The sequence below is a fragment of the Macaca mulatta genome, chromosome 3 (assembly GCF_049350105.2).
Source record: "Macaca mulatta isolate MMU2019108-1 chromosome 3, T2T-MMU8v2.0, whole genome shotgun sequence".
In the NCBI taxonomy this organism is placed as follows: Eukaryota; Metazoa; Chordata; class Mammalia; order Primates; family Cercopithecidae; genus Macaca; species Macaca mulatta.
The window spans coordinates 50135029-50160191 of NC_133408.1; the positions used below are offsets into that span (position 1 = coordinate 50135029).

At 51.7% G+C, this 25163-nt stretch overlaps 2 protein-coding genes across 11 annotated transcripts in view; both read right to left on the reverse strand.

Annotated features, from left to right (window-relative positions):
* SRRM3 (serine/arginine repetitive matrix 3) overlaps positions 1–17714 on the reverse strand; it is an 85675-nt gene extending 67961 nt beyond the window's left edge. Inside the window, exon 1 of the mRNA XM_015133287.3 lies at positions 17536–17714. The gene's annotated coding sequence lies outside the window, so the exon portion shown is untranslated. The remainder of the gene's footprint in view (positions 1–17535) is intronic.
* On the reverse strand, positions 404–18297 carry LOC144339733 (uncharacterized). 10 transcript variants are annotated; one of them, XM_077996590.1, is made up of 3 exons: positions 17048–18297; positions 13659–13848; positions 10591–11894 (listed from the first exon to the last, which is right to left on the reverse strand). In XM_077996590.1, the coding sequence occupies exon 1, from the start codon at positions 17779–17781 to the stop codon at positions 17365–17367; it is 417 nt and encodes a 138-aa protein (XP_077852716.1). In that variant the 5' UTR covers positions 17782–18297; the 3' UTR covers positions 10591–11894; positions 13659–13848; positions 17048–17364. The 10 variants fall into 10 exon arrangements, with proteins under 10 accessions (XP_077852712.1, XP_077852718.1, XP_077852709.1 ...); XM_077996587.1 differs by having other exon boundaries at positions 13659–13859; XM_077996585.1 differs by having other exon boundaries at positions 17039–18297.
* Positions 18298–25163: the final 6866 nt, after the last annotated feature.

The following is a 25163-nucleotide window of genomic DNA, read 5'->3' on the forward strand; positions in this document are numbered from 1 at the left end:
AGAAAGAAAGAAAGAAAGAAAGAAAGAAAGAAAGAAAGAAAGAAAGAAAGAAAGAAAGAAAGAAAAAGAAAGAAAGAAAGAAAAAGAAAGAAAGAAAGACCAGACCAGTTCAACCTAGTAGACAGATCTGTAGAGGCCAGAACTGATATGAAATAAGCAAGTAGTGGTTTGGTCTCTTCTCCCCTGCATTCTGCAGGAACAAAAGAATCCCTGCCTTACTCAGTTCTCCTGCTGTTTATCAGGGCCCTCAGTAGCCTTGTGGGAGGCTGAAGCCTTGCCACCAGGAGCAGACAGCTTCCCTGGGGCTGCTGAGCAAGAATGGAGATTGGGGGTGGGGGGAATGTTCTACAGAAACAGTTTCAGCTTAGCCTAAGAAAGAACAGTCTTATGACTGAGCTGCCACTGATGGCAGATGGCGGTTTCTGTGTCCCAGGAGGGTGCAAATCAGAAGGCCATGGTGGAGATATGGAGAGAGAACCACCCTCAACATCTCTCTATGGAGAAAGCATGTGTCAGAAGCCCATGCTCTCTGAGGACCCTCCCAAGCTGGCCCTGAGGACTGACCCTGCAGTGAAATTGGATAAGCCTGTGTGCTTTCCTCAGTTTTCATCACCTCCTTCTCCTTCCCCCAGGATCAGATCCCAACCCCGGCCCCAGGCTCACACCTGGGGGCTAGGCAGAGGAAGGCACGATGGGCTAGAAGTTGTATAACCAGATCCCCTTTCCTTTCCTGGCTTCAGTTTCCCTCATCTGGACCAAGTGTCAGGGGCCTGGATACTGGCGGGACTCGGGTGGTGTTAGTCTAAACTGTACCCTTTTGTAAGCTCCCTGCTATTTTGCAGACCTTAGTTAAAGTGAAACATTTTACAGAGGTTCAGGCTGTGAGAAACATCCTACCTAACCACCTGACCACAGGGTGGACAAAGGCCTGACTGAAGAAACAGCCTACCTCTTATGATATTCTGCTGGGAGAAAATGCAGAGTACCACGTTCTGCCGGAACAAGGGCCAGAACTTCCTCATCACTGGGACATCTTATTAATATCCTGCTGGGCAAGCCATATTGCCCAGACCCCTTCCACCCCTACCTATAAATTGTGCCAGCCTGTAAGCAGCGGTGGGCTCTGACATTAGGCTGGCCCCTCACTTCTGTAGGTTTTATGCTGAATGTAACAGCTGCATTTGCGCCCGGATGCGGTGGCTCACGCCTGTAATCCCAGCACTTCGGGAGGCCGAGGCGGGTGGATCACCTGAGGTCAGCAGTTTGAGAACAGCCTGGCCAACGTGGGGAAACCTGGTCTCTACTAAAAATACAAAAATTAGCCGGGTATGGTGGCACACACCTATGATCCCAGCTACTTGGGAAGTTGAGGCAAGAGAATGGCTTGAACTTGGGGGAAGGAGGTTGCAGTGGGCAGAGATTGCGCCATTGCACTCCAGCCTGGGTGACAAGAGCAAAACTTCGTCTCAAAAAACAAAACAAAACAAAACAAACAAACAAAAAAATCCCTGCATTTGCTTTTGAGCCGCCATATTTTTGTGTGTGTGTCTTTCCATAACCCTCGCCTTCCCTTCAAAACCTAACAGGTGGGGCTGGGCTCTGAGTCCCTGGCAGTGCAAGACTGACAAGAATCAAAATTGGATGGTAATGTGCACCCCCACCCTACCCCTACCCAGGCCAGAGCTGTCAGCAGGAAGGGTGTGTGCTGGACAGACAGTCCCACCCCTTCCACCCGCTGGGGAGGGTGATAGGAGAAGCCAGGGGCAGCTGCCTCCACTGCCCATACAATCTCATTATGGAAAATTCCCTCTATTGACTCAGCTCCAATCAAGCTGGCTGCCTGGGGGGCATCCCCTCAGGTTTCTGCTGGGCCGACTGAGATCAAAGAGAGAGCTGGGCTGGGGGCTGGAGCATCACTGACTTTCCCATCGATCCAGATGCGCCTCTCGTTGCTAGGCAACAGCCTCCCTCTCTCCTGGTCCTTCCTCCCCCCAGGGGCTGCAGAATTGGACAGTAAAAGGGGAGAGAGGGAGAGACCCCACATTCACTCTCCATGTCATCCCTTCCCAAGCTAGAAACCTCTGTCACCAACCCGGGAACCCCTCCTCCCCAGAAAGCAATTTCCCTGTCCATACTGAGAGCTTGACCCTCCCACCAAAATGAACCTCTTCTCTCCCCTCACATTTGTATGCGCCTCAAGTGTACTGGAAATTCACCCCTCCTCTGCTCCATGTAAGCGCTCTCTCACGAAGACAGGCCGGGGACTCGCCATTGAACAAATCAAGGCTCAGAGAAGGGAAGGCACCCTCAAGGACTCAGAGGAAAAGTCAAGATAAGACTGCAGACTCCCTGTCCAGGCTCGGTGGCTCACGCCTGTAATCCCAGCACTCTGGGAGGTCGAGGCTGGGGGATCATCTGAGGTCAGGAGTTCAAGACCAGCCTGGCCAACATGGTGAAACCCTGTCTCTACTAAAAATACAAAAAATTAACCAGGTATGGTGGCACAGGCCTGTTGTTCCAGTTACTCAGGAGCTGAAGCAGGAGAATCACTTGAACCTGGGAGGCGGAGGTTGCAGTGAGCTGAGATCATGCCACTGCACTCCAGCCTGGCGACAAGAGCGAAACTCTGTCTCCAACAAACAAACAAATGACCAGCCTGGGCAACATAGCAAGACCCTGACTCTACAAAAAATACCAGAAAAAAAATTAGCCAGTGTGGTGGTGCATGCCTGTAGTCCCAGCTACTCAGGAGGCTGAGGTGGGAGGATCATTTGGGCCTAGAAGGTTGAGGCTGCCGTAAGCTATGATTATACTACTGTACTCCATCCTGGGCAACAGAGCCAGATCCTGTCTTTAAAAAAAAAAAAAAAAAAAGGCCAGGCGTGGTGTCTCATGCCTGTAATCCCAGCACTTTGGGAGGCCGAGGCGGGCAGATCACGAGGTCAGGAGATGGAGACAATCCTGGCTAACACGGTGAAACCCCTTTTGTACTAAAAATACAAAAAATTAGGTGGGCGTGGTGGCAGGCGCCTGTAGTCCCAGCTACTCGGCAGGATGAGGCAGGAGAATGGCGTGAACCCAGGAGGCGGAGCCTTCAGTGAGTCCAGATCGCACCACTGCACTCCAGCCTGGGCGACAGAGAAAAAAAAAAAAAAAAAAAAAGACTGCGGGCTCCTAACTCCCAGCCCAGTATTGGACTAAATATGGGAGCCATTCAATCTTCAGAGAATGTCTCTAAAGACAAATGCACATTCCCATGTTTCAGTGGGTTGGCTTTTTTTTTTTTCTCTCTCTCTTCCCAAAACGTAGGATGCATTTCATAGTAGTTTTTTTTTTCTTGTTGTTTTAAGTGCTATAATTTAAAACTGTTAGTTGTGTTTTAAAACAGGCATAAAAATGTACTGTGGGTTTTGGGGGCTGTAATTGACTAAATAATGCAAATCTGATCATTTCATCATAGTTTAATATTCTGCATATTTTATCTACCCTATACTGCTCATCTTTCCTGTTTCTTTTCTTTTTTTTTTTTTTTTTTTGAGTGAATATATGCACGTCATCCTAGCAGTTGTTCTGTGGTGACCTACTTACTTCAAGGCTTATTTCGAATTTTGAGGTCTCTCTCCCTCTGAGGTCTTTACAGGCCTTGGGGATGGAGGAAGGAACGTCTCCCGGCCGGGCACAATGGCTCATGTCTGTCATCCCGGCACTTTGAGAGGCTGAGGCAAGAGGATCACTTGAGATCAAGAGTTCAAGACCAGCCTGGGCAACATAGCAAGACCCCATCTCTATTTTTATTATTATTATTTTTTATGAACAGGAAAGTGTCTCAGTCTTCCCCCGGTCCCTGTCAAACCTTTCCTTAAACAACTTGTTTCCCAAGGTGTGAGGGGCCAGAACTCAGAAGTTGGGGCTCCCTGAGAGGTGCCAGGAGGTGCACAGTCCCTGAGCAGCGGTCCTGGTGGCCTTGGAACTGCCACTGCCTGCCACCTGCACACTCCCAGCTGTTAGCACGGTGACAGCTCCTCCCCGACTCCCCTGCCCGGCACCAGTCACACACTTCAACTCTGAGAAGAACGGCTTTTCAAGGTCCTTGACAAATGGTAACCAATTAATGTCAATTAATCTGATTAGCCTAAATAGTTAATTAAGCAGCTAATTTACAACATCGTTGACAATAACCCACAGCTCCTGAGGGATGGTGGGTGGGAGGTGGAAATGGCGGGGGTGCTGAAGGGAGGTCCTCCTTGCTCTGGGAACAGGTGAGTCCCTTCAGGTCAGAGTGGGAGTGGGAGCTCCCGGTGCAGCAGTGGCCTCTCCTAGTCTCCACTCTGCTCTGCTATCATCCGAGAATCTCCATCAGAGTACCCAGCCCCAGGCCAGGCTCAAAGGGGCTGATTTCTGTGGGACAGGGTGAACCACAGCATGGTGGAGGAGGGAAAAGGTCTCCTGTCTGGGAAACTGTTCCACCCTAAAATCCCAGAGAGGGCTGGGCACGGTGGCTCACGTCTGCAATCCCAACACTTTGAGAGGCTGACGCAGAAGGATCACTTAGTCCAGGAGTTCAAGACCAGCCTGGCTACGTGGTAAGACCCCATCTTTGCTAAAAATTAAGGAAAAAAAAAAATTAGAAAGGCATGGTGACATGCACCTGTAGTCCCAGCTACTTGGGAGGCTGAGGCAGGAGGATCGCTTAAGCCTGGGAGTTCGAGGCTGCAGTGAACTATGATTGTCCCACTGCATTGCAGCCTGGGTGACAGAGCAAAACCCTGTTGAAAAACAACAACAACAACAACAACCAAAAACAACCAAAAACCCAGAGAGGAGCCTCTGCCGCCGTTTCCCATCCACACCAAGCACCTTAGAGCTCATAACCCCTTTTTGTCCCCAAACTACAGAGAAGCCCTGAGAGAAAATTCCCATCCTTCAACCCATCCTACAGATGAGGAAACTGAGTACTTCCTGGATGCCAGGCCCCCTGCTTGCACTGACAACCTGCAACGATTAATCTCACGAGGTCCCTGCCCTTAAAGAACAGCCACTGTGGGGCCTCACAGTACTTTGGCGCACCTTTGCGCGTCAACCACTTCTTTTTTTTTTTTTTTGAGACGGAGTCTCGCTGTGTCACCCAGGCTGGAGTGCAGTGGCGCAATCTTGGCTCACTGCAAGCTCCGCCTCCCGGGTTTACGCCATTCTCCTGCCTCAGCCTCCCGAGTAGCTGGGACTACAGGCGCCTGCCACCTCGCCTGGCTAGTTTTTTTGTATTTTTTAGTAGAGACGGGGTTTCACCGTGTTAGCCAGGATGGTCTCGATCTCCTGACCTCGTGATCCGCCCATCTCGGCCTCCCAAAGTGCTGGGATTACAGGCTTGAGCCACCACGCCCGGCCACCACTTCTTAGCTGAGTGATGGTATTTACCTCTCTGTGCCTCCATTTCCCCAACTAGGACCTACCTACTTCATTGGATGTTGTGAGGACTAAATAAGTTAATACACGCAGCAGCACCGGCACACAGAAAATACCAAATGAGTTGGAAAGGTAAACCACCAGTCTGAATGGGGTATAAAGCTGGGCACAGTGGCTCACGCCTGTGGGAGGCCAAGGCGGGTGGATTGCCTGAGGTCAGGAGTTCGAGACCAGCCTGGCCAACATAGTGAAATCCCGTCTCTACTAAAAATACAAAAAATTAGCTGGGTGTGGTGGCGGTCCCCTGTAATCCCAGCTACTAGGGAGGCAGAGGCAGGAGAATTGCTTGAACCTGGGAGGTGGAGGTTGTAGTGAGCTGAGATCTCGCCATTGCACTGAACCTAGGCGACAGTGAGAAAAAAAAAATGGGGTGTAAAGTGAACCCGGGAAGAAGCAGCACCGGGCCCTTGAGGGCACCCAGATTGGAACAGGGCATCACGCAGAAGATGTCTGAGCAGAGCCTGAAGCTCAGGGAGGTAGAGGAAGAGGGAGGAAGGGCATTCCAGGTGAAGGGAACCACATGTGCAAAGTGATAAGGCACTGGTTCTCAACTCTAGTTTGTACAGTCACGTTGGAGCTTTAAAAAATGCAGACCTTGGCTGGGCGCAGTGGCTCATGCCTGTAATCCCTGCACTTTGGGAGGCCAAGGTGGGAGGATCACTTGAAGCCAGGAGTTCGAGACCAACCTGGCCAATATGGCGAAACCCCGTCTCTACTAAAAAGACAAAAATTAGCTGGACGTGCTGGTGCACGTCTGTAATCCCAGTTACTTGGGAGGCTGAGGCAAGAGAATCGCTTGAACCTGGAAGGCGGAGGTTGCAGTGAGCCAAGATCGCACCACTGCACTCCAGCCTGGGCAACAGAGCAAGACTCCATCAAAAAAAGAAAGAAGGAAAGAAAGAAAGGAAGGAAGGAAGGAAGGAAGGAAGGAAGGAAGAAAGGAAGAAAGAAAGAGCAGACCTTGCTGGGTGCAGTGACTCATGCCTGTAATCCCAGCACTTTGGGAGGCCGAGGTGGGAGGATCACTTGAGGCCAGGAGTTCAAGACCAGCCTGGGCAACATAGCAAAACCCTGTCTTTAAAAAAAATACAAAATTAGCAAAATTAGCCAGGCGTGGTGGCATTCACCTGTGGTCTCAGCTACTTGGGAAGATCATCTGAGCTGGGGGAGGTCAAGACTCCAGTGAGCCGTGATTGTGCCACTGCACTCCAACCTGAGTAACAGAGTGAGACCCTGTCTCAAAAAAAAAAAAAAAAAAAAAAATGCAGACCTCAGCTGGGTGCAGTGGCTCACACTTGTAATCCCAGCACTTTGGGAGGTCGAGGTGGGAGGATCACTTGAGGTCAGGAGTTCAAGACCAGCCTGGGCAATAGACCGTGTTTTGTAGAGACTCTGTCTCTACAAAAAAAATTTTAAAAAAATATCTGGGCATGGTGACATGTGCCTGTAGTGCCAGCTACTCAGGAAGCTAAGGCAGGAGCGTTGCTTGAGCCTAGGAGTTGGAAGCTGCAGTGAGCCATGACTGCGCCACTGCACTCCAGCCTGGACAAGAGAGTGAGACCCAGTCTCTAATAATAATAATAGTAATAGTAATAGCAATAATAATAATAATACAATTCAGACTCCTAGGCCCCACACTCAGATTTGGAATCAGTTGTTTTGGGTGGGTCCTGGGAATCTGCTTTTCATGGACTATTCTAGAAATACTGGGGCAGGTACGTCTGCACCTAGGGACCATGGCTGCAGTTGTTCTGGGTGTCCAGGTTGGGCTGAGCCACGGAGAGGAGAGGAAAGGTCCCAGGCCATATGACCCATGTCCTGAAAACACACTGCAGGCCCCCTGTTGCCTCCATCTGTACAAATCACACCCGCTTTTCAGGGTGACCTTCCTGGAACAGCTCTGGCCGTGCACTTACGTACTGGGAACATTCCTGGCATTCTCTGCTGTCCACGGAAAAAAGGCTAGGCTGCCTCGCCTGGCACTAAGACCCCCCTACCCCTTACAGTGAGGCCCCTGTCTCCAGCCCGGGCTTTGGCTCCTCCACCCAGACCTTGGCACTCCAGCCACGCTGTTCCCCAAGCGCCTGGTGCTCTTACCTCCTCCTCTCTGCTCCTGCCAAAAACACCCTGTCTCCTTGTGCCTCCGCCTGGCAAACTTGCATTTATTCTATGAGCTCCATCTGTGAGGCCATCTCAAAAGTTAACCAAAGTCAACCAGGTCAGGCAGTCCTTCCCCACACTGGTGTCCCGGTAGCCCTTGGAATGCTGCTACATAACCCCTAGTCCATCTAAAAAACATTCTTGGCTGGGCACGGTGGCTCATGCCTGTAATCCCAGCACTTTGGGAGGCTGAGGTGGGCAGATTACAAGGTTGGGAGTTCGAGACCAGCCTGCCCAATATGTTGAAACCCCATCTCTACTAAAAATACAAAAAAGAAAAAAAATTAGCCGGGCATAGTGGCAGGAGCCTGTAGTCCCAGCTACTTGGGAAGCTGAGGCAGGAGAATTGCTTGAACCTGGGAGGTAGAGGCTGCAGTGAGTGGAGATCGCGCCACTGCACTCCAGCCTGGGTGACAGAGCCAGACTCCATCTCAAAAAAAAAAAAAAAAAAAAAAATCTCCAGGGCTGCTGGGGCTGAAGGACTGTCCTGCTCCTCCCATTTTTTTTAGAGATGGGATCTCACTATGTTGCCCAGGCTGGAGTGCAGGGGCTATTTACAGGCGTGATCATAGTGCACTACTGCCTCAAACCCCCGGATTCAAGCGATCCTCGTGTCCCAGCCTCCCAAGTATCTGGGACCACAGGTGCAAGCCGCTTGCCCAGCTCCTGCTCCTCCTCCCTTTACCTAGTGCCTAGCACAGGGCTTGGAGATGACAATGTGTTCATGCAGCTTTTAAGTGGGGAGGAGCTGCTGCTGTGTGATGAATGAATGAGTGAATGAATGACCATCTCTGCTTTCTGATGTCTGAAGAGCAGGAAAGAGAAGAAGAGAGCATTTGAGAGGCGGGGAAGAGAGAGGTGTTCTGGGGAGAATGATGGATGGGTCGTGAGGACCAAGACATATGTGTCAGATAGGGCCTGACAGAGAGGGAAGACAGGGCTTCGCCCAGGAAGGACCCCCTGAATGTGCCAGCTTTCCTGCCTCCCCAGAAGCCCCCTCTGGGGCCCTGATGGGAGAAGGGGTGGCTTGGAGGTTCTGCCAGTCTTAAAGCCCACCCCTCTGACCTGGGGCACTCTGTCTGATAGCAAGGGCTGTGCCATCAGCTGGAGATAGGTGTAGGGGGCAGGTTGCACAGCTCCCAGAGGCACGTCTCTGGTATCCTATACCCCATTTCAGCGGTACCGTCACCTCCTGATAAATAGGCAGACAGACGCGTCCCTGACCTCTTTGCTCTTGGTCTCTTTCTCTCCCTCTCTGCCTCCTACCCCATTGCAGCCAGAGAGGGCTTCCTGAAGTGCAAAACTGAGCATTTTATGGCATTGCTCCAGAGCTTATGATTGTCATTCCTTTCTGAATAAATTTCCAGGTCTTGACTGGGTGCAGCGGCTCATGCCTGTAATCCCAGCACTTTGAGAGGCTGAGATGGGAGGATCGCTTGAGGCCAGGCATTTGAGACCAGCCTGGGCAACATAGGGAGACCTCATCTCTACAAAAACATTAAAAAGTTAGTTGGGTGTGGTGGCACATGCATGTCATCTCAGCCACTTAGAAGGCTGAGGCAAGAGAATATCTTGAGCCCAGGAGTTGGAGGCTGCAGTGAGCTATGATCTCGCCATTGCACTCCAGCCTGGCTGATGGTGAGACCCTGTCTCAAAAACAAACAAACAAACAAATAAAAACAAACACAAACAAACAAAAAATTCCAACTCTTCAAAGCCAACCACTCCCACTGGGCTGCCTTCTATTATCAGCCTGCCCTCTGTCCTGTCCTATGGCCACATTAGGTAACTCTCTATCCCCTGAATCCAGCCAGGAGGTTTCATACCTCTGTGCCATTGCCCATGATGCTGTCTGGAGTGCCAATCCTCTGCCCTCTCTGTCTGGCACTTCCCCTATCATTCTTTGAGGCCCAACTGAAATGTCCCCTCTCCCAGAAGCCTCCTCTGACTCTCCATATCACTTTGGATGACTTAGTTCTAGCAGAACCTCAGTGGTCATCAGTTTTCATGACTGCCCTCCTTCCCACCAGTTCAGAAGTTCCTCAAGATCAGAGGCAGAGTCTGATTCACCTCTGTGTCCTCGGGCCTCGTGCTGTGCCCAGAAAACAGGAGGCTCTCAGTAAATGTCAATTGTATAGTCTCACCCACTCAAAGGGTGACCTCAACCTAGCAGAAGTGCACTGGATTTTACCCTTCCTGGGGTGCTTTTTTGGAGACAGGATCTTGCTCTGTCACTCAGGCTGGAGTGTAGTGGTGCAATCATAGCTCGTTGCAGCCTTGACTTTCTGGGCTCAAGTGATCCTCCTGCTTCAGCATCCTGAGTAGCTGGGTCTACAGGTGAACACCACCATGCCCGGCTAATTTTTTCTTTTTCTCTTTCTTTCCCTTTCTTTCTTTCCCTTTCTTTCTTTCTTTCTTTCTTTCTTTCTTTCTTTCTTTCTTTCTTTCTTTCTTTCTTTCTTTCTTTCTTTCTTTCTTCCTTCCTTCCTTCCTTCCTTCCTTCCTTCTTCTTCTTTCTTTCTTTCTTTCTTTCTTTCTTTCTTTCTTTCTTTCTTTCTTTCTTTCTTTCTTTCTTTCTCTCTCTCTCTCTCTTTCTTTCTTTCTTTCCTCTTTCTCTCTTTCTTTCTTTCCTTTCTTTTCTTTCCTTCTTGCTTTCTTTCAACAGGGTGTTCTTACTGTGTACCCAGGATGGAGTGCAGTGGCGTGATCTTGGCTCACTGCAATTTCCACTTCCCAGGTTCAAGTGATTCTCGTGCCTCAACCTCCCAAGTAGCTGGGATTACAGGCGCCTGCCCACCAGGCCTGGCTAATTTTTGTATTTTTAGTAGAGATGGGATTTCGCCATAGTGGCCAGGCTGGTCTCAAACTCCTGGCCTCAAGTGATCTGCCCATCTCGGCCTCCCAAAGTGCTGGGATTACAGGCGTGAGCCACTGTGCCTGGCTTAATTTTTTCTTTTTCTTTATTTCTTTTTTTCTTTTTCCTTTTTTTTTTTTTTTTTTGGTAGAGATGGGGTCTTATTATGTTGCCCAGATTGGTCTTCAACTCCTGGGCTCAAGTGATCCTCTCACCTTGGCGTCCTAAAGTTCTGGGATTATAGGCATAAGCCACCATGCCTAGCCCTAGGGTGTTTTCAAACCCAGGACCTGAGTCACTTCTAGTATCACCTGGAGGCAAGTATCATTATGTCCATTTTACAGAAGAGAAAAAGGGTGGAGGTTGGAGGCCAGCTGAAATCAGGGTCCAGGAGATTGGGAGCCACCTGATTCCAGTTCTAGGTGCTTTCTTCTGGGGTCTTGTTGGATCCAAGCCCTTGCCGCCCCCTGAGCCCACCCTGCCAGGGATGTATGATGCTCTCATGTCCTCCTTCCCTAGCAGTTCTGATAAATCCTCACCTCAATCCCTGGCAGAGGGGCGTGCCTTACTTTCTGTCTGACCTATCCCAGGCCATAAAGTTATTTTCACCAGGGGAAATTCACACGCACAGACCCCAAAGCTGTGCCCACCCAAGACGGGCAAGGCAGGGGCAGGGCAGGGGAGAGATTCTCTCTGCAGCTCTCAGCTCCACCCATGCCCAGCCTTTAAAAGGCTATTAAAAATGTGGTTTTGGAAGAATATTTATTTATTTATTTGTTGAGACAGAATCCCGCTCTGTCGCTCAGGCTGGAGTGCAGTGGTGCGATCTCAGCTCACTGCAGCCTTGAACTCCTGGGCTCCAGCGATCCTCCTACCTCAGCCTCCTGAGTAGCTGGGACTACATGCGTGCACCACCAAGCCTGGCTAATATTTATTTATTTATTTATTTAGGTAGGTAGGTAGAGATGGGGTTTCACTATGTTTCCCAGGCTGGTCTCAAACTGCTGGGCTCAAGTGATCCTCCTGCCTTGGCTTCCCAAAGTGCTGGGATTACAAGGGTGAGCCACTAAACCTGGCCCTAAAGAGTCTTTAAAGACATCAGAGAATGCTCATGATAGAGTAAAACCAGCAACAGACTCCCTCCTGCAGCATGTTCCTGATTATTTAACTCTATGTACCTACGGACACATGGAAAAAAGCCTGCAAGGAAATACCATACCGTATTCAAAGTGGTTGTCTCTGGGTGGTGGGACTACTGATCATTTCTATTTTCTCCTTGGTTTCTGTATTTCCCAAGACTTGTACAATGAAGATATGTCATTCTCTCTCTGTCTGTGTGTGTGTGTGTATGTGTGTTTGTGTGTGTCTGTTTGTGTGTTTTCTTCTTTTGAGATGGAGTCCCACTCTGTTGCCCAGGCTGGAGTGTAGCTGTGCAATCATAGTTCACTATAGCCTTGAACTCCTAGACTCAAGCAGTCCTCCCACCTCAGCCTCCCAAGTAGCTGGGACTACAGGCATGGGCCACAACACATGGCTGATTTTTTATTTTTATTTTTTTTTAGTGAGTCGAGGTCTTGCTATGTTGCCTAGGCTGAAGATATGCCATTCTTAGAATCAAAACAATTCAGTACAACTTGCTTTTACCTGTCTCTGTCCTGGGAAGTCCTGAGAAATGGTGGTGAGGAGGGAGTGCTGGACTAGGAGGGGGCTCAGCTGAGGAAGCCCCCTGGACCCTGGGGTCCAGGTAACTGGCCAGGCCTCCTCACAGCCCTCAGAGGCCCTGGCAGGATGCTAAGGGAGCCGTGGCACTGTCCGTCAGCTTCCGCCGGCACAGCAGCCTCTGCAGTGGGCAGGAGGCCAGGGCGGGGGCGGCAGGAGGCTGAGGCCAGGCTGGCTGCCGAGGAAGCAGCACTGCCGAAGGACAGGCCAGAGGCTTTAGGCTCTGGAGGAGTCCTGGGAGGGCGAGGACTGCTCTGGAGCCAATGTACACATGGCCCCAGGGGCCTGTCTTCTAGGCTAACAGTCAGTGAGGCAGCCTGAACCTGGCTCACCCACCCAGGCCCTCTGAGAGCCCTTCTCTAGATGACATGGGGCCAAAAAGGCTGAGCCTCTGGGATGGAGATGTCACCTTCCTGCGCTCATGACCCAGAAGAGGGCAGAGGGGCAGCACGCCAGAGGTATCAGCAGGTGCTAAGCCACAGTGAAGGCCTCGGCTGGGTGAGGCAGGGTCTGTAATTGTCGGTAACAAGCCCTTCCCTGTCATAATCCCCTCTGTTCTCCTGGGCATCCCGCTCCTCCTGCTGGCTCGCTCGCTTGCTCTCTCTTTCTTTCTCTCTTTCTCTCTCTCTCTCTCTCTCTTTCTCTCTTTCTCTCTCTCTCTCTTACTCTCTTTCTCTCTTTCTTTCATTCTTTCTCTCTCTCTCTCTCTCTCTCAATCTCCAATCCCTTTCTCCTCTCTGAACCCACTCCCCCTCACTCTGCCCCCCCAAACGCCTTCCTTCCCCTCATCCGATTCTTCTCCATTCTTCAAAAGCTGTTCTTGGATGGGTGTGGTGGCTCATGCCTCTAATTCTAGCACTTTTGGAAGCCAAAGCAACATAGTGAGACCCCATCTCTAAAAGAAATAATAATAATTGCTGGGTGTGGTTGTACATGCCTATAGTCCTTGCTATTCGGGAGGCTGAGGAGGGAGGATCACTAGAGCCCAGGAGGTCAAGGCTGCAGTGAGCTGTGATTGTGCCACTGCACTATAGCCTGGGCAACAGATTGAGCCCCTCTCTCAAAAAATTTTAAAACAAATGGGGGCCGGGCGCGGTGGCTCAAGCCTGTAATCCCAGCACTTTGGGAGGCCGAGACGGGTGGATCACGAGGTCAGGAGATCGAGATCATCCTGGCGAACACGGTGAAACCCCGTCTCTACTAAAAAGTACAAAAAAACTAGCCGGGCGTGGTGGCGGGCGCCTGTAGTCCCAGCTACTCGGGAGGCTGAGGCAGGAGAATGGCGTGAACCCGGGAGGCGGGGCTTGCAGTGAGCCGAGATCTGGTCACTGCACTCCAGCCTGGGCGACAGAGCGAGACTCTGTCTCAAAAAAAAAAAAAAACAAAAAACAAATGGGTTTTGACCAGATGACCTCCCACACATGAAGGCCCTGTCAGTCCGAAGATTTAAACATCTCTCTGCCCTATAAATCTGTATGTCAGGAAGTCTGCGGTTCCATCATTAGAGGTTGAAGTCACCTCCAGTGTTTCAAGCTTTGATTTATTGGAGCTGAGATTTCAAATTCACCTGTCCCAAGTCACCTACAGTCTTGGGTCTTAATTAAAGGTGGGGGAGGAAATAGGGCTTAGACAGGCCCAGTGGCCACCTACAGCTCCCAGGACTCTTTGGTTGAACCAAGATTAGAGTCCTTTCTGGCTGAGAATTTGAGGTGAGCTGCAGGGACACTGAAGATGTCTTCCATACACCTCCCAGTGTTGTTCACCAGAGCCCACGAGGCCCCCGAGGACCACAGGCATGGGACGAGGGAAGCAACAGAGGTGAGGTGATTGAGGCTTATTCATGGAATTGTGGGGAAAATAGGAGAGTTTGCAGCTGGCGTTGTAAAAACAGGAGGCATGGCTGGGTACAGTGGCTCACGCCTGTAATCCTAACACTTTGTGAGGCTGAGGTGGGAGGATCACCTGAGGTCAGGAGTTTGAGAGCAGCTTGGCCAACATCGCAAAAGCCCATCTCTACTAAAACTACAAAAATTAGCTGGGCGTGGTGGCGCACACCTGTAGTCCCAGCTACTTGGGAGGCTGAGGTAGGAGAATCATTTGAACCCAGGAGGCAGAGGTTGAGTGAGCTGAGATTGCGCCACTGCACTCCAGCCTGGGCGACAGAGCAAGATTCTGTCTCAAAAGAAAACAAACAAACAAACAAATAAACAAAAAAGAGAGAGAGAAGAGGCAAGCCCGGCTGGGGGACTGGGTCAGTGTGGAAATGAGTCCAGGCTGAGTGGGAGGGGCTGCAAGAAATGGAGGCGAAGTTCCTTCTCAGTTCAACACCTTGGCTCAGTGAAGGAGTTGGGCAGGGGGGTGATGAGAGATGGGGGAGGGTTCCATGAGGGGAGAGGGGATCAGGAGCGGGGACTCACTGAGGGGCAGGAGGCTGAGTGAGAAGAAAGGAGCTGGGAGAAGTGATGTTCAGAGGAGAGCAGCTTTCTTTTTATAATTTTTTGTAGAGATGGGGTCTTGCTATGTTGCCCAGGCTGGTCTTGAACTCCTGGCCTCAAGGGATCCTCCTGCCTTGGCCTCCCAAAGTGTTAGGACTACAGGTGTGAGCCACTGCACCTGGTGTTAAACCCCATCATTTTAGTGTTGGGGACACTGAAGCCAAGAGATGGGAAGGGACACATTCAAGGTCATACAGGGAGCCAGGATCAGAGATAGGGCCAGAAAGAAGGTCCTTGGACTCCTGTTTGAGAGTCCTTCAGTTGCCTTCACCACATGCCACCCACCCCTCCAACACTCACTGGCCTACACTCACTGGCCTCTCGCCCTGGGGAGCCTGGATAACTGGGGGCAGAGTAGTGTTGTGGAAGTCACCTTGGGGTTCTGAGGCAGTGGGTTTGGGTTGCACCAAGACCTTGCTCTGTGACCTTGGGAAAGTCCCATCACACCTTCAGGCCTTGTTTTGCTCCTGTGTGAAAGGCAGACAGCAGCACCTTTGGCTCCAGGTTATGTGAGGATGAGATGAGATCATGTATATGAAGTTACAGGACCATGGGCAGAGGCTCAGTGTATGTGTAGGAGTGAAGAAAGAGGGGCTGGGCTCCTCTAACCTCCCCGTCGATGCCCCTGGCAGGCTTCTGAGATAGGAAGAGCTATGATTTTGTCCCTGGGAGACAATAAAATGTGGGCAGAGGAGGGAGAAAAGTCAGGAAGGGAGGCTGACCCCAGCGGCGCTAGTAGCTGCTCCTGGCCATGGACCATCTCAGGAGGTGAGGGTGAACCACTAAGAAAGAAAGGGGCAGTCACTGGCTTGCAGAGGTCAGCAAGAGGTTGGGAGGCAGAGGAGGTGCAAAGAGGGTACAGAAGTGAGCAGATGGGACTGTCAGACCCAGACTCCCTCTTTGGTAGATGTGACAGGGGTGGAGGCACCCTGCTGGCCAGTTCAAGTCACATTCTACCTCCAAGTATCCCAGTGACCTTGCGGGAGTCACCTCCTAACTACACTGTACGCCCTCACCCATCTCACTCAGGCTCCCCACCTGTAAAGCTGGCATCATAAATCAAGATGCTGGCATTGAACTGAGCCTTGATAAACAGAGGATGGGACAGGTCATCAGTAACTCTCCCGCCTCCTGGAGGACAGCACAAGTGGCTTCATGACCTTGGGAAAGTCACTCAAGCCTCATTTCTCAGCTATGAAATAGGGACAATGATGCCTTCCTTGTGAAGCTTCTTCGAGGATTAGCTGAGTCAACCGTTGCATTGTGCCCAGCATGGAGCTTGGTATGAGGCTCTCAACCACTGTTCATCTCCTCCGGGAACAGAAAAATGTGCTTCAAATAACACGGAACACTCTTCCACATTTATCCAGCTCTTCTTTAAGAAATTCTTACTTGTCTCCTATTTACTAACACTCACCCATCATTTTATACCATAGAAGTTGTCTCCCATCCCCTTATCCAGATTATTTCTTTCAACAGCAAAGTAGACATTGTTAACACTACACCTGTTTTACAGATTGAAAACAGACTCAGAAAGGTCAATGGCTTACCTGAGGTCACACAACCTAGATTTGATTCCATGTCTTTCTGACATCAGAGTCCATGACTCCCAACCCACATACCCCTACCTCTTAAAACCCAGTTGACTCTTCAGTCACTCTTCAAGAATACCTCCTCCACCCCACAGGAGAGTGGGATGGGGCATAAAGTTAAGGAACCAGAAAGCTAGTGTTGTGTGGGAACAATTTCCTAGCCAGCTGGGTCCTATTTTTGGCTGAGGAAGAAGCTGGAACAAACCGAGGCCATGACCTTAAGATGCCCCCTGGACAGAGGAACTTGTGCACATCTCTCCATCAAAGCCCAGCACCTGCCATTTCTCTTGCCATGGGACAAAAGACCAGCCCAAGCCCCCTAATGCTAGGGTGAGTGAGGTCTTAGGGCAGCAAGAAGTTATGGCTGGGATAGGGCACAGGCATTGAAGTACCAGGTCAGACCTTGGTACAACCTTCCCTTCCTCCCCCTAAATCTCTCCCCACAATGGATCTGCTGTCAGGAGTAGGAACTGCAGGAGGCTTCAACACTGTCCAGGCAGGAGCCCTGGAAGGGAGGGGGAGGCGGAGGCAAGGCAGAGGTTGCGTCTTTTCTCAGCTCTCCTCTTTACCAGGAATTCACTCTGGGGCAGGGCTAACTCTGGGCTCTAGAAACTCTCTCTGGGCATCTGTGGGGAGGGGTGTGTGCACAGAGAACCCCCTCCCAAATTCCTAGTAGCTATTTTCTCTTCTGTGTCCTCCATCCTCTTCCCAGTGCAAGAGTAAATGCCATCCTGTGAGACCCAGTTCTCCTTGACAGCTCCTACCTCCCTAGGGGCATTTGGGCAGCCGGGAAAGGGGCCAGGCTGTCCCCTGGGCCAGCACCTCATGCTGGACAGAGGCCCAGCATCCAGGTGGGGGCCTGCTCCCTCCACGCGGGCCAGTGACCAGCATCTCCATGGGGTCCCTGCATCGGTCCTCCCTTCCCTGGGGAGCAGGTCCTTCTCCTCAGTGGGGCTGCAGTTGGGGGGCCTCTCTGGCACCCTCATGGACCAGGCCATGGTCATTTATGTCCAAGGGAGTCCTGCCCGTGACCCCAAAGAGTCCCCACTGTCTCCATCCCTCTCAGTGAAATGAATGTCCCTCATCTCTGCTCCCCGGGCGCCTGGCACCCCCGGACAGACACCCTCGCCGTCCCCCCATATTGCCCCTCTGCTCCGGGGAGCCTGCAGACCACGGGGGTACTGGGGAGGCCTGAGATTCCACCCAGCCCCAGCCCCTCTGGGAGATGCCCCCGCCCCACAGGCGCTCTCACCTCCCCGCTGACCGCCGCGATCTGCCGGGCGCTAGGGCCAGGCCCTCGGGTCCCGCTGGTCCGGGCTGCCGCCTCGCCTGGGCTGGGTTGGGCAGGGCAGCTCCGCGGCCCCCGCGGCCCCGCACCCTCCGCCTCCCCGCGGGAGCCGCCGCCGCTTGCTGAAATGCTGGACAGCGCACAGCCACCGAGGCGCCTCCCTGCCCGCTCGCCGGCCAGAGCGGCCAGGCCCCGCGCCCGCAGCGCCATCGGCAGGCCCGGAGGAACGCCAGCAGCGGAGGCAACGGCCCGGGAGGCTGGGACGGACCCTCCCCCCGCCCGCTCCCCCTCCCTCCCGCCCTCCTACTCCGCGTCCGCGTTGCCCCCCACCTCCCCGCTCCCCGCCCCAACCCCTGGCCTTCGGGGACATCTGTTTCCCCCACTTGCGAGAGGGGGCACGCCAGCCCTGGAAGGCGCCTGGGTCAAGGGAGGCTATTAGTTTGGGTCTGGGAAACGCATTCGGTGTGCAGAGGCCTCGCCAGGACACTGTCTTCCCACCCAGTGTTAAAGAAGGCACCAGGGGCTGGGCGAGGTGGCTCACGCCTATCCCAGCACTTTGGGAGGCTGAGGCAGGAGGATCACTTGAGGCCAGGAGTTCGAGACCAGCCTGGCCAACATGGGGAAACCTAGTCTCTACTAAAAATACAAAAATTAGCCAGGCGTGATGGCGGGCACCTGTAATCCCTACTACTCAGCTGCTTGGGAGGTTGAGGCAGGAGAATCGCTTGAACCTGGGAGGCGGAGGTTGCAGTGAGCCAAGATCGCACCATTGTACTCCAGACTGGGCGACAAGGACAAAACTTAGGGTCAAAAATAAAATAAAAGGCACCAGGGAGGTTGAGGTGGGAGGATTTCTGGAGCCCAGGAATTTGAGGCTGCAGTGACCTATGGTCATGCCACTGCACTCCAGCGTGAATGACAGAGGCTGTTATTTTTTGACACCATCTCAAAAGTTAAAAAAAAAAAAAAAAAGGATGGGGTAGTGTGGGAGACATCACAATGGAGACAGGAGATTTCAAAAAAAATTTTTTTTTTTTTTAAATTTTAAAATTTTGGCTGGGCCGGGCGCGGTGGCTCAAACCTGTAATCCCAGCACTTTGGGAGGCTGAGAGGGGTGGATCACGAGGTCAGGAGATCGAGACCATCCTGGCTAACATGGTGAAACCCTGTCTCTATTAAAAAATACAAAAAACGAGCCGGGCGAGGTGGGGGGCGCCTGTAGTCCCAGCTACTCGGGAGGCTGAGGCAGGAGAATGGCGTGAACCCAGGAGGCGGAGCTTGCAGTGAGCTGAGATCCGGCCACTGCACTCCAGCCTGGGCGACAGAGCGAGACTCCGTCTCAAAAAAAAAAAAAAATTTTTTTTTTGACTGGATGCGGTGGCTCACACCTGTAATCCTAACACTTTAGGAGGCTGAAGTGGGAAATCACTGAGCTCAGGAGTTCGAGACCAGCCGGGCCAACATGAGGAAACTCTGTCTCCACAAAAAATACAAAAATTTGCCAGATGTAGTGGTATGCAGGCACTTGTAATCCCAGCTACTTGGGAGACTGAAGTGGGAGGATGGCTTGAGCCTGAGAAGCAAAGGTTGCAGTGAGCCAAGATTGCTCCATTGCACTCCAGCCTGAGCAACAGAGCCACATTTTGTCTCAAAAAGAAAAAAAAAAGCAAAAAAAAACTTTAAAATTTTGATAGAGATAGGGTTTCACTGTGTTGCCCAGGCTGTCCTTGAACTCCTGGCCTCAAGCAGTCCTTCTGCCTTGGCCTCCCAAAGTATTGGGATTACAGGCATGAGCTGCTGCTATGCCAGACTTTTTAAAAATTTTTATTATTATTATTATTTTTATTTTTTGAGACAGGGTCTCGCTCTGCTGCCCAGGCTGGACTGCAGTGGTGTGATCATATCTTATTGCAACCTCAAACTCCTGGGCTCAAGCCATCCTCCTTCCTCAGCTTCTCAGAGTGCTGAGATTACGAGCATGAACCACTGTGCCTGGCCAGGGGGAGAGCATTTTGAGAATGGAAATACCGAGCCTTCGATGTTGCTGGGTTGGGAGTCTGGGGTCCACAGTTTAAGTCACCATTGGGTTACTCTCTGTGTGACCTTGGTCTGTTTCTCCCACAGCTCCTGGCCCTCTTTCAGTGAGCAGGCTGAGTGAAGGAAATTCAGAGTTGGAGACCGTTGGGAGACAAGAAACCTTCCCTAAATAGAGACGTTAGGAGACCAGAGACCTTCCCTTAATGGAGACGTTATAAATCAGGAACATGAGCCGGGTGCGGTGGCTCAAGCCTGTAATCCCAGCACTTTGGGAGGCCGAGACGGGTGGATCACGAGGTCAGGAGATCGAGACCATCCTGGCTAACACGGTGAAACTCCGTCTCTACTAAAAAAAAACTACAAAAAACTAGCCGGGCGAGGTGGCGGGTGCCTGTAGTCCCAGCTACTTGGGAGGCTGAGGCAGGAGAATGGCGTAAACCCAGGAGGCGGAGCTTGCAGGGAGCTGAGATCCGGCCACTGCACTCCAGCCTGGGTGACAGAGCGAGACTCCGTCTCAAAAAAAAAAAAAAGAAATCAGGAACATGGAGTCCCCTGTTTCAAGCTCACCATTGGCGTCCCCATGGCTGTGTCAGGGGGCAGGACTGGAAGTGCCACAGCAGCCCTGACTTGGGGGGACGATGGTAAGGCACATCAGGTGCTTGGGGTGCAGATTTTAGGAAGCATTTGCATGACAACAAGAGGCATCCCTGGGTCTGAGTGTATGTTTGTTGTGAGTCTGTGAGTGGGTTTATGTGTGCATGTGCCCCGTGTATCTGTGTCTGTGCATCTGTTTTTAGTTTTTTGAGATGGAGTTTCACTCTTGTCACCCAGGCTGGAGTGCAATGGTGTGATCTCTGCTCACTACAAACTCCACCTCCTGGGTTCAAGCAATTCTGCCACAGCCTCCAGGGTAGCTGAGATTACAAGTGCCCGCCACCACTCCTGGCTAATTTTTTTTTTTTTTTTAAGTAGAGACGGGTGTTTCACCATATTGGCCAGGCTGGTTCCACCTGCCTCGGCCTCCCAAAGTGCTGTGATTACAGGCGGGAGCCACCGCACCCGGCCTGTGCATCTGTTTTTGGATTCATGTCTTTCTGGAGTGTCTGTATGTGCCCTCCTGTAACTGTCCCATGGGTTCTTCCGCTGTCCAGATAGAGCCAATTTATCAAGACGGGAACTGCAATATACAAGGAGTTTAATACACATAGAGCCAACTAAATGGGAGACCAGAGTTTTATTATTACTCAAATCAGCCTGTCCAAAAATTCAGAGGCTAGAGTTTTTCAGGGATAGTTTGGTGGGTTGGTGGCGGGGGGCGGGGGGGCGGCAAGGGAATGGGAGCTGCTGATTGGTTGGGGATACATTCCCACGGGTGTGGAAAATGGTCCTCTTGCATTGAGTTCGCTTCTGGGTAGGGACACAGAGGAGTTGCTGGTCTGAGTGGAATAATCCGACAGGAATGCAAAAGCCTGGTCAGGCACGGTGGCTCAGGCCTGTAATCCCAGCACTTTGGGAGGCTGAGGTAGATGGATCACCTGAGGTCAGGAGTTTGAGACCAGCCTGGCCAGCATGGCAAAACCCTGTCTCTAAGGCCTTCTTTTTTTTTTTTTTTTTTTTTAGTAGATACGGGCATTTCCCCATGTTGGTCAGGCTGGTTTCGACCTTCTGACCTAAGGGGATCTGCCTGCCTCAGCCTCCCAAAGTGCTGGGACTACAGGCATGAGCCACCATGCCTGGTCCTCTCTTACAATTTTTGCAAAGGCGGTTTCACTCCTCCCCTCTTCATTTGCCCAGGTTTCCTTACCTACCAGAATCTTTGGAGTGAGTGTGTGTGTGTGTGTGTTTAAGATCCTTGAACTGCAGGCCCTTGCACTATTTGCAGAACAAAGATTGAGGGTGAGGGAGAGGGGTGGGCTACAGCTGCCGCCACCAGTACTGCAGCTCCACAGCCCTGGGGTGCTAGTCCTCTGCTGATGTCCTGCCTTCTGGCTGCATGAATATTTCATTTGCTGGGACTTTGGGCTGGCCTAGCACCAGTCAGCTTGGTTGCTCCTTCTTCCTGAGAGGAGCTGCCCCCTCTGTGCCTGGCGGTGACTTCCTAGGTAGGTCAATGTCTGGGAGAGGGTCCTGGGAGTGGGGGGTTGGGGCCGGCGGCTGCAGGCCTTTCCTTGTCTAAAGAGCCATGGCTGGGTGTGTGGAGAGGAGTGGAGGAAACTCACAAGAGGTGTGGAGATGCGGCATCATCTCAGAATGAAATTCATGCCTTAAATGAAGCTGGGTTTTTTTTTTTTTTTTAGGTGGAGTATCACTCTGTCGCCCAGGCTGGAGTGCAGTGGTGCGATCTCAGTTCACTGCAACCTCTACTTCCCAGGTTCAAGCAATTCTCCTATCTTAGCCTCCTGAGTAACTGGGACTACAGATGCATGTCACCATGCCCAGCTAATTTTTGTATTTTTAGTAGAGATGGGGTTTTACTATCTTGGCTGGGCTGGTCTCGAACTCCTGACCTCAGGCGATCTGCCCACCTTGGCCTCCCAAAGTGCTGGGGTTACAAGCATGAGCCACCAAGCCCAGTCAAAGTTGGCTTTATGAAACCTCACCTGGCCGGGCGCGGTAGCTCAAGCCTGTAATCCCAGCACTTTGGGAGGCCGAGACGGGCGGATCACAAGGTCAGGAGATCGAGACCATCCTGGCTAACATGGTGAAACCCCGTCTCTACTAAAAATACAAAAAACTAGCCGGGCGAGGTGGCGGGCGCCTGTAGTCCCAGCTACTCGGGAGGCTGAGGCAGGAGAATGGCGTAAACCCAGGAGGCGGAGCTTGCAGTGAGCTGAGATCCGGCCACTGCACTCCAGCCTGGGCGACCGAGCGAGACTCCGTCTCAAAAAAAAAAAAAAAAAAAAAAAAAAGAAACCTCACCATATTGCTTTGGTTCCTGACCAGCCCTGGCCTCAACTCTGGAATTAGCACCTGGGAACACTGCCCAAGCTGGGCACACCTCCTCCTGCCCTCCCCTGGTCTGTCTCTGCGGCCCCTGCCTCCCTGATTTCACAAGGGGAGCAGCTTCAGGGAAGAAGGGGATTTGGGCCTATAAAAGTTGACTGCCACCAGATGTGGTGGCTCACACCTGTAATCCCAGCACTTTGGGAGGTCGAGGCAGGCAGGTTACTTGAGGCCAGAAGTTCAAGACCAGCCTGGCCAACATGGTGAAACCCTGTCTGTACTAAACATACAAAAATTAGCCGGATGTGGTGGCGGGCGCCTGTAGTCCCAGCTACTCGGGAGGCTGAGGTGGGAGGATTGTTTAAACCAGGGAGGTGGAGGTTGCAGTGAGCTGACATTATACCACCACACTTTAGCCTGGTTGACAGAGTGAAACTCCATCTTAAAAAAAAAAAAAAAAAAAAAAAAGCTGGCTGCGAACAAACTTCTCCAGCTGCCTGGAACTCTCTATTCAATCAGTCTCGGAATCCCAGGCAACCTCTCCATCCCAATATTCCCCCCATCTCCCTTTGCACTCCCTTCCCCTGGCTCATAGGGATAGACTCTGCCTTGGTTTCCCCACCCAGCCTGCTAATTTTCCCAAAACGTGCTCCTCCCCTTGTGTGACTCGTTTCAAAAAAGGGCACCGCCATCTGTGCTCACTTTTCTCCATGTGATCCTCTGGCTCTGGCTCTGTCTCTGCCCTGCTCTAGGCCTTGGCGGGAGGCTGGCCTCTGTGGGCCGATTACCCAGACTCCCTTGCTCTTGGCGTCCGGTTGGGTTCATCTAAGGGGAGGCATCACCAGGAGGAGCCAGATCCAGGAGAAGGGGAGGAGAGAGCGGTTAGGGATTTATTCCCCTGCTGAGTTCCTCTCCTGCCCCTCTTCTCTACCTCCTGTTCTTCTGGCCAGGTTCTGGCTTTCAGCCTCCTCCCTACAGCCTAAGAGTGGTAACGGCTTCCCAGTAATTTAAGTCCTCGGCCGCTTCTCTATGTCTTGTCTGTTCATTCTCATATCCCCATCTGCACCTGTGTGCAGGGCCCGTTCATCAAGCTCTCATCAATGGGACTTTCGTACGGGGATGTCTATTTCATTCTAGATCCCTGACCCAAGAAACTTCCCTGCCCCAAGTCCGGTCTTCAAGTCGAGACCTGTGAGTCTGTGGGATTCTCCAGTTCCTCCCTTTGCCCTTTAGGTCTTCCATCTCCTGGGACTGTCCCCACTCTTTTTTTTTTTTTTTTTTTTTTTGAGATGGCAGTTTCACTCTTTCTCCCAGACTGGAATGCAGTGGCACGATCTCGGTTCACTGCAACCTCTGTCTGCTGTGTTCAAGCGATTCTCCTGCCTCAACCTCCTGAGTAGCTGGGATTACATGCACCCGCCACCACGCCCGGCTAATTTTTGTATTTTTAGAGTAGAGATGGGGTGTTGGGAACAAGCCCCCAACCAAATCTGGCCATAAACTGGCCCCAAAACTGGCCATAAACAAAATCTCTGCAGCACTGTGACATGTTCATGATGGCCATGATGCTCATGCTGGAAGGTTGTGGGTTTACCGGAATGAGGGCAAGGAACACCTGGCCGCCCAGGGCGGAAAACCGCTTAAAGGCATTCTTAAGCCACAAACAATAGCGTGAGCAATCTGTGCCTTAAGGACATGCTCCTGCTGCAGTTAACTAGCCCAACCTATTCCTTTAATTCGGCCCATCCCTTCGTTTCCCATAAGGGATACTTTTAGTTAATTTAACATCTATAGAAACAATGCTAATGACTGGCGTGCTGTTAATAAATACGTGGGTAAATCTCCGTTCAGGGCTCCCAGCTCTGAAGGCTGTGAGACCCCTGATTTCCCACTTCACACCTCTATATTTCTGTGTGTCTGTCTTTAATTCCTCTAGCGCCACTGGGTTAGGGTCTCCCCAACAGAGCTGGTCTCGGCAACAGGGTTTCACCATGTTGGCCAGGCTGGTCTCGAACTCCTGACCTCAGGTGATCTGCCCACCTCAGCCTCCCAAACTTCTGAGATTACAGGTGTGAGCCACTGCACTCAGCCCTGTCTCCACTTCTGCAGCCTCAGAATGTCTGCCTGGGCCAGGCTTTGATACCAGACCACTGCCCTGTGTCCTCCCCTTCCCCAGTCACTCTCCCTCTGAACAGGCAATCTCTGCTCAGATGGCACTTGGTCAATGAACCTTTCCAAGACATCTGCATATAAAACAGTGTCTCACCAGCCTGGCAACATAATGAGTATCTGTTTCTTTAAAAAATAAAATAAAATAGCTGGGCGCGGTGGCTCACGCCTGTAATCCCAGCACTTTGGGAGGCTGAGACGGGTGGATCACGAGGTCAGGAGATGGAGACCATCCTGGCTAACACGGTGAAACCACGTCTCTACTAAAAATACAAAAATTAGCCAGGCGCAGTGGCAGGCGCCTGTAATCCCAGCTACAAGGGAGGCTGAGGCAGGAGAATGGCGTGAACCCGGGAGGCGGAGCTTGCAGTGAGTGGAGATCACGCCACTGCACTCCAGCCTGGGTGACATAGCAAGACTCCATCTCAAAAAAATAAATAAAT

What these genes read in the sequence shown, in the direction of transcription:
- LOC144339733 (XM_077996586.1), bottom strand. Translation starts at nt 17,781, where the DNA reads ATGGCGCTGCGGGCGCGGGGCCTGGCCGCTCTGGCCGGCGAGCGGGCA.